This window comes from Notechis scutatus, chromosome 2 (genome assembly GCF_049901735.1).
Source record: "Notechis scutatus isolate UNSWTSFEM ecotype Mainland chromosome 2, rNotScu1.2, whole genome shotgun sequence".
NCBI classification, from domain to species: Eukaryota; Metazoa; Chordata; class Lepidosauria; order Squamata; family Elapidae; genus Notechis; species Notechis scutatus.
This window is the reverse complement of record NC_142010.1, coordinates 11329173-11337736: the sequence shown is the minus strand read 5'-3', so window position 1 is coordinate 11337736 and position 8564 is coordinate 11329173. Positions and strand designations below refer to the sequence as shown.

The following is an 8564-nucleotide window of genomic DNA, read 5'->3' as shown; positions in this document are numbered from 1 at the left end:
AGCAAAGACTCGTTTCTGGTGGAGTTTGGGGGAGAGAAAGAAAGGCTTCTGCTGCTTTCCTTGCATGAAGCCAAAAGTCTCTTTCTCTCTCTCTCTCCCCCTGAGAACGGAGCTGGAGACGGTATCCTGCGATCCCAAATAAAGAAAGATCAATTGGTAGGAAAACAGGGGTGGGGGAATTTTCCTGCAGACTTTTGGGGGGATTTTTCCAGGCTCTCTGGTCCGCAGGATTTAAAATGATGAGTTTGGTGGTCCCTGAGGTCCAAAAAGTTGGCGACCCCTGGCCTAGAAGACCTGCCAGGTCCCTTCCAACTCTATTCTGATTGACTGATAGAAGTTTCTGCTTGAGTGAAAAGTGAAAGTTTAAGTCCAATTGCCTTTTGAAAAAGCACTTTTGGGATAGCCATGATCTAGATGACTGAGAATCTCCACAGACAAAATTCTGAAGATTGAAATCCACGCATCTTAAAAATCGCTCAGGTTCAAGGAGTCTATTTTAGAAAGCAGAAGGTCAAGCCTCAAGCTGCTGCTATCAGGTCAGAGGACTTCCTTGGTGAGGCATTTTATTTTGTCTTTTTGAGTTCTTAGTTTGCATGTGGAATCTGTTTTTTGTTTTGTTTTCAACCCGTGTCCCTGAGGGCTCGAGAGATTGAAGAGAATCAGTGCGCTATGCCTCTGAAGAATGAGGTGATGTTTTGGTTTGTTAGGTGCTGGTCATCTCTCTCTCTGCCACACAGAGATAAGGAGGCCTTCTGCAGTGAAAGAGGGGCTCCTACGGCGCCAACATCTTGAGATCTTGGTGGATCTTCCTTACACTACTTCCATCCCTGGATTCTCATTGTGACACTGAGATAGATTATAGAATATTATTTATTGGGAAAGAGAGAGAGAGAGAGAGAGAGAGAAGGAGGGAGGGAGGAGGAGGGAGAGAGAAGGAAGGAAGGAAATAGAGTGGAAAGAGAAAAGGAAGAAAGAAAGAAAGAGGGAGGAAGGAAAGGAGAGAGAAGGAAGGAAATAGAGAAAAGAAAGAAAGAAAGAAAGAAAGAAAGAAAGAAAGAAAGAAAGAAAGAAAGAAAGAAAGAAAGAAAGAAAGAAAGAAAGAAGATATAAGAGAGAAAGGGAGAGAAAGAAAAGAATAAAATAGGGAGAAAAACAGATGAAAGAAAAAGAAAAATGGAGAAAGAAAGGAAAGAGAAATGGAGAGAAAGGGGGAGAGAAAGAAATAGGGAGAGAGAGAAAAGAGAAAGGAAAAAATAGGGACAGAAAAGAAAGAGAAAAAAGAAGGAAAGAGAGGAAGAGGAAGAAAGGAAAGAAAGAAAGAATGAGGCTCTTTAGCTCACAAGAGCATCATCGCATAAAAAACGAATGGAAAGAGATTCACAGGAGCTCCGGACTTCAAGAATAATGGTATACACTCAGTCCTTGACATGACCAATTTCTCTTTTCCTTGTGAAGGTCATTTGCCCAAACCAATGAACTACCCTTCCCCTATTGCCTTAGTGCCGAGTTCTCCAATGTTTCTGGCTTGTGTACCACCGTGTGTGTGTGTGTGTGTGTGTGTATGAATGGTTCACACAAGTAGCCAGCAAGTGTGTGTGCGCACACAGCTCCATTTGCGCAAGCGGCATGCATGCACGCCTGCCGCTCAGGCGAATGCACTTGGATGGGAGACCAAAAGGAAATCCAGGCTGGGAAGTCAAACCCCGTTCCCCCCATCCAGGCCATACAAAGCAAAGCACTTCTATCCCATTGGGACAAGGAAAAATAAGTATAACACAGAGGATTCAAATTGGGCTCATTTTATCCAGGGATTTAAAGTGGTATTTCTCAAACTTTGGCCATTTTGAGATATGTGGACTTCAACTCCCAGAATTCTGGGAGTTGAAGTGGATTTCAACGTTGTCAAAGTTAAGAAACTGGATAAAAGAATCTTTTCCCTGCTTGATAGCAGACAGGGTTTTTACCAGTCCTGATTAAAATTGTTCATTTGCCAAGTGTACACTTTGTTTTTTACTGTCCCCTTTTTGCTTTTGGCTCAATTCTGCCTTCATTATGTCTTCAATCTTGGCACGCCTTTCAAAAAGGGCGTGGCCTCGGCCCCCGTCAAACCCCTTTCCTTTTTTGCACTTCTCTCCTTTTTTTGCCACAGCGAGCTTTTCCTGGCCACGCTCAACGTCTTTTCACCCCATCCTTCCTACTACCGCAGAGATGGAGAAGGGCTCGGTGGTAATTTCCAGAATTCAGAGGGCCTTTAATGTTCTCCTTTCCTTCAGCCCTCCTTCATCTGGGGTCCTTCAGAGGGGTGCTGGATTCCCAATGTCCAAGGCAGGAAAGGCTGGCTGAGGATGATGGGATTGACAGTCAAAGTTCGGAGCTGCTTTTTAAAGCAAGAGGCAAAGAACAGCGTCAACTAAAAAAATACTTCTTTGATCTTTTTTAGTTGCAGGCAGAAAGGGAGCGGGGAGAAAAGCAGTGCATTCCTTAAATGCTTCAGATAATCGCCTTGGCAGCCAAAGCTGTTGGCGTGCAAGATTATTACTGGAGAACATGATTGATGACTCTTGGCTATGGATGTGTCTCATTGGAGAATATACATCCAGGGGGTGGGGGGGAAGACCAGGGTCAAGGAGGAAATGAATGATGTGTCAGAGTTGGCTGCAACCAGGAAGCGCCGACATTAACTCCTAAAAATCAATATTTTTTACTCTAAGAGATGCAGCTAGTGACTTGTGATTTGAATGGGGGCGCATGTTGGAGCCCTGACAAACAGAGCTGTTCATGTGGCATTGCGCGAGGCGAATTCTGTGCCGCTCCTCTAAAAATGTACAACCTGAAGCTATTTGTTTTCGTTTTTGGAGTGTCTGTAGCACTGGTGGGTTGCTCCCAATTCGAATTGGGTCTAGCGAACCGGTATGATGATCAGCTGGCCTCAACCCCGCCCTATCCTGTCTTACATTTCCTTCTTTTGCAACTCAGTTGATTCGCGTGGCAAAGTGGATTACTGTGCCTCAGCTGTTGTACTTCACTGGGAAAGGCTAGAACAGTGGTGGCTAACTTTTTGGGGCTCCTGTGCCAAAAATTGTGCGCACACACTCACCTGCCACCACCCAGAAGGCAATGTGTGCCCCCCACACACACTCTTGCACATGCGTGCACAATCCCCCGCCGCCGCCCCCTTACCTGCACTGAGCCTCCCAGCTGATTTTCGGCCCATTGGAGACATTTTTCGGCCTCCCAGAGGCTTGAGGAAAGCTTCTGCAGGCATTGCAGGCCGAAAAATGGGCCCGGTTCGTCACTTCCGGTATTTCCAGAAATATAGGAAGTGACAAAACGGGCCTATTTTTCGGCCTGCAAAGGCTTTCTTCAAGTCTCTGGGAGGCCGAAAAGGCCTCAAATAGGCTGAAAATCAGCTGGGAGGCGCGCGCATGCGCCATGAGGTAAATTTGCCTGCAGCCCGCGTGCCAGCACAAATGGCTCTGTGTGCCACAGGTGCCATAGGTTTGCCATCACGGGGCTAGAAGGTGAACTGGAGAGGTTCAAATGGGTGTTTATTGAATGCTGCACGTGTGAAGCGTGCACTCACAGAACCGGTTGTTAAACCGGTTGCGGCCCACCACTGATCTGTAAGAACCTGTCCCAATCCTGACAGGCATTTGAGGAGACTTAAAACCGTCTGGTAAAATAGGCTACCAAAGAATGAAGCCGAAAGTCTGTCATTGTCCTTCATAGAGATTTGGATGTTTGAGCAGTGCTGCCTTCGGATCGAAACTCTTCCCAAGTTCGGGATGCGCATAAGTTCGCTGACATCGGTGGATACGCTGGTGCCTGGTCAATTTATCCCTCCGAGAGAAATTTCTCCCGCATTCGGGACACTTGAAAGGTTTCTCTCCCGTGTGGGTTTTTTGATGACCCATCAAGTGGACCCTCTGCCGAAAACATTTCCCGCACTGGGGACATTCGTAGGGTTTCTCTCCCGTGTGAATCCGCTGGTGCCTCAGCAGAGGTTCTCGCGACGTGAAGCTCTTCCCGCAAGCCAGGCATTCGTGCAGCTTCTCGCCCGTGTGGATCTTCTGGTGTTTGGTCAATGTTTGCCTGTGTCGGAAGGATTTCCCACACTGGGCACACCGATACCGCCTCCCTTCCGTCTGAATGCCTTGATCTCTCTTTACGGCTTTCCGGCTTTTACTGTCTTTCTCCTCCTTCAGGCATTCGCGAGGTTCCTCGGATGGGTGATTTTTCGGGCACCCCGTCAAATCATCCCCCAGGCGGAAGTCTTTCCTCACCTCCAAAGGTTCCGCTTCTTGCTCAGCTGAATGGGTCCTCTGAGGTTTATCCAAGTAACATTTCTGCTGGATCGTTTCCTCCAAAGAGGGACAGGGGCAGGGTTTCCCATGCATCTCCACAAATCCTGATTTATAACAGCATTTTCGTCCCTGCTTCGGCGGCAGGGCCTTTCCCCGTTCTGCCTGTGCGGTGGGATTCTTCTCGACGGCAGTTGTAAGATCATCGGAGACGTCACACCATTCATTCTTCCCCTTGGCGGGCATCTTATCCACTTGGAATTCCCACCTCAGTCCATGAATGTTAGAGGTGACAGGAAATGTCCACTGGGAATTGTCTGCTAGCGTCCTGGGGGTTTCTTCCAGCACAGTCTCTCCCCGCTGAGAATTTTCCATCTTGATCCAACCTCGGCTGTCACCTGAAGAAAGAAGAAAGAGGAATGTCTGTAGAGATTCTCAACCGTCCAGCTCACGGTTTTTCCAAAAGGCCACTGGACTTTTCTTGGTTTTATTTTTCTTTGAAAACATTTCACTTCTCATCCAAGAAGCTTATTCGGTTCAGTTCCTGGATAAGAAGCAAAACATTATGGAGGTTAAAACAACAACAAAAAATAACAGGAAAGTCCAGTTGTCTTTTGAAAAGCACCTTTGGGACAAGAAATTCTCATTCTGATTATAATTATTCTATTCTATTCTATTAAAATACTGAAGTTTGCAGATGATACAACAGCAATTGGTCTCATTCGAGACGACGACGAATCAGCATAAAGACAGGAGGTTGTACAACTTGCCTCGTGGCGCGACCGGAACAATCTGGAACTGAACACACTCAAAACCATAGAAATGATGGTAGACTTTAGGAGAAACCCTCCCATTCTACCACCTCTAACAATAGTAGACAACACAGGATCAACAATATAGACCTTCAAATTTCTAGGTTCTACCATATCACAAGACCTATAATGGACACCTCACATCAAAAACGTCATCAAAAAAGCACAACCAAGAACGTTCTTTCTGCGCCAACTCAGAAAGCTCAAACTGCCCAAGGAGCTGCTGATACAGTTCTACAGATGAATTACTGTCATCTGCACCTCTATAACTGTCTGGTTTGGTTCTGCAACCCAACAAGGCAGACACAGACTTTAGAGGATAATTAGGACTGCAGAAAAAAGCAATTACTACCCACCTGCCTTCAATTGAGGACCTGTATACAGCACAAGTCAAAAAGAGGGCTGTGAAAATATTTACAGACCCCTCACATCCCGGACATAAACTGTTTCAACTCCTTCCCTCAAAATGACAGTACAGAGTACTGCATACCAGCACAACTAGACAGAAGAACAGTTTTTTCCCGAACGCCATCACTCTGCTAAACAAATAATTCCCTCAACACTGTCCAACTATTCACAAAGTCTGCACTACTATTACTGTTAATCTTCTCATTGTTCCTATCGCCCATCTCCTTCCACTTGTGACTGTATGACTGTAACCTTGTTGCTTGCATCCTAATAATTTATATTGACTGCTTCCTAGTATGATTTGATTGCTTATTTGCACCCTATGACTATTATTAAATGTTGTACCTGATGATTCTGGACGAATGTATCTTTTCTTTTTATGTACGCTGAGAGCATTTGTACCAAGACAAATTCCTTGTGTGTCCAATCCCATTGGGCCAATAAAGAATTCTATTCTATAATTATTCTATTCTGTTCTTTGAGGATCTGTCATAAGCTAAGGATGACCTGTACAAACAGCTCCAAGGTTTCCCGAAGATTTTATGGATTTATCCTGTGTTTCTAGAAGTTTCCCTCCCTCCCCACTGTCTGACTCACATCCCTCCTCCTGTATGTCGTCCTCCATTGACGCATTCCCTGTGTTTATCTTGGCCGCGGTCCTGGAGGTCTCCTCCGGATCGTTTCCTCCATACAAAGAAGTTTCCATTTTGATCCAGTTTCTGTTCTTGATCCCTGAAGGAACAAGAAAGGGGACATTTCTAAGCCTTTGGTTTTTGATCCCTTTTGTGGGTTCCATCGCCTCGTTCGCACTTGTGTCTTCCCTGGTTGCAAGGCGCTCAGAAGCATCTACTTACCCAAACAATCTGTGCTGCCGTTCTCCTCCTGCAGGACTTGCCAGAATATGGTGCGTTGACCAGGCTGGATCAGACCCTGCTCCATGGTCTGCAGAGGAGCCCCTGTCTCTTGGAGGCTCATTGATCCCTACAAACAAGGATACGCAGCCATCAGTTAACGTGAAATCGGTGAAGGGATGTCATGCTAACTTGGGGAATGGAGAAGGTATGAGGGAGCCATCAACATGGGACAGCAGTAGCAATAGCACTTAGACTTGTATACGGCTTCACAGTGATTTACAAGCCCTCTCTAAGCGCTTTACAGAGTCAGGCTTATGCCCCCAACAATCTGGGTCCTCATTTTACCGACCCTCGGAAGGATAGAAAGGCTGAGTCAACCATGAGCCGGTCAGGAATCAAAATGGAACATTATATGATTTGGGGTTTATTTTATAAATGGTTGGAAAATAAAGCAAGCGATTAAATGATATTGTTATAATGACATATAATGCTGAATAGGCTATATGAATGTAAACTTAGTAAGAAATGTATATAAGTATTAATACGTGCACAAGATATATGTCCAGCCGGTCTTTGAAAACTTGCAGATTTGCACAACAAACCACAAACCACCATGCAGAGCAGAAAGCAGGTTTCAAGGGTTTTTAATGTCAAACAACAAATTTTCTATCCAACAAGAACGGTATCCCAACCGGTCTAGGTTAGCACTGGAAGCTTCTGCCTCACAGTGTTATTTAAAGGTATAAAAACACCCACCTAAATGCTTCTATCTCCTATCCATGCCCCTAATTATTCCCTTAATCACCCCTTAACCCATCATCCAGCTCCTGCAAATGGGCTGACTGGCTCAGATCACCTGTCATCCCTTAACGCAGGGGTCCCCAACCACCGGACCGGTACCGGTCCGCGGAACAAGTCCTACCGGCCGCTGGCTTGCTGGCGCCGCCATCTTTTTGATGAAAAAGTGCTTCCGGTGAGCTTTTCTGGGTAGAAAGCTCACCGAAGCACATTTTCATCAAAAAGATGGCGGCGCAGCGCTTCCGTGAGCTTTTCCGGCAGAAAGCCATTTCTACCCGAAAAGCTCACGAAGCTAGCGCCGCCATCTTTTGGATGAAAAAGTGCTTCCAGTGAGGTCACCGGAAGCACTTTTCATCAAAAAGATGGCGGCGCCCAGCTGATGCCGTACCGGGCCGCGGCATAAAAAGGTTGGGGATCACTGCCTTAACGGAGTCCGACAATATATACCCGGTCAACACACTGCATTATTGAAAGATGGTTTTATTTTTTGTTTTTGTTATAAAAATAAAAATAAAAAAAATGTTTAAAAAAAAGGAATCGAACTGCCAAACTGCTGACAGCTGATAGTCCCCAGAACTAGGCTGCAGTACTGCATTCTGACCACTGCACCTTGTGAAGGTAAAAGCCCTATTGCAAAAAGGGCTACAGGAAGTCCTTGGACTTATGGCTGCAATGGAGGCCAGCATTTCCGTTGCTTAAGCGAGGTGGTTGTTAAATGACTCAGGTGTCATGTCCCCTTTTGCCACAGTCGTTAAGCAAACCATCACGGTTGTTAAATGAATGATGTGGTCGTTGAGCAATTAATGTAATAAAACATGTAAGCCGCTCAAAGTTATCCTGCGGTAAGATAGATGGCCAATAAATTTGATGAGGGAGAGAGGGAGGATAGATAGATAGATAGATATAGACAGATGGACGGACAGACAGAAAGATTGATAGATGATAGACAAATATAAAGAGAGAGATAGGTCTCTATCTGGAGAAAGATGGATGGATGGATGATAGATAGATAGAGATAGAGAGATAGAGAGATAGATAGATAGATAGATAGATAGATAGATAGATAGATAGATAGATAGATAGATAGATAGATAGATACCGTGTTTCTCACATAATAAGGCCGGGCCTTATTTTTTTTTGAGCCCCGAAAAAACGGCTAGGCCGTCTTTTCGGGGGGTAACTTAATTTCCCCCCTTTCATCCTCATCTAGAGCGCCCCACAGGCAGCCTCGCCACCAGCCGCTCCTAACGGGCGATCATGGCGAAGCGCAGAGAGCTCCCTACTCCCACCAAACACCTTTGCTGCAGACCCAAGACCTTTGGCACCTGCCGCTGTTGCTTTCCCTTCTGCCCATTCCGCTGCCGTTTGGAGTGCCGTTGGAGCTGCCTCTG

At 45.8% G+C, this 8564-nt stretch overlaps 1 protein-coding gene across 6 annotated transcripts in view; it reads right to left on the bottom strand.

Moving 5' to 3' along the window:
- Positions 1-1788: 1788 nt before the first annotated feature.
- Positions 1789-8564, bottom strand: part of LOC113430525 (uncharacterized) — a 23250-nt gene continuing 16474 nt past the window's right edge. For 3 of the 6 annotated variants that reach the window (XM_087952906.1, XM_087952911.1, XM_087952907.1), the window contains 3 exons: positions 6376-6502; positions 6119-6253; positions 3532-4699 (listed from right to left, as the gene is read on the bottom strand). In XM_087952906.1, the coding sequence (XP_087809032.1) occupies positions 3714-4699; positions 6119-6253; positions 6376-6502 (1248 nt within the window). In that variant the 3' untranslated portion in view covers positions 3532-3713. Of the gene's footprint in view, positions 2378-3531; positions 4700-6118; positions 6254-6375; positions 6503-8564 lie in introns of those variants that run through there. The other 3 variants (XM_087952909.1, XM_087952908.1, XM_087952910.1) reach the window with 3 other exon arrangements.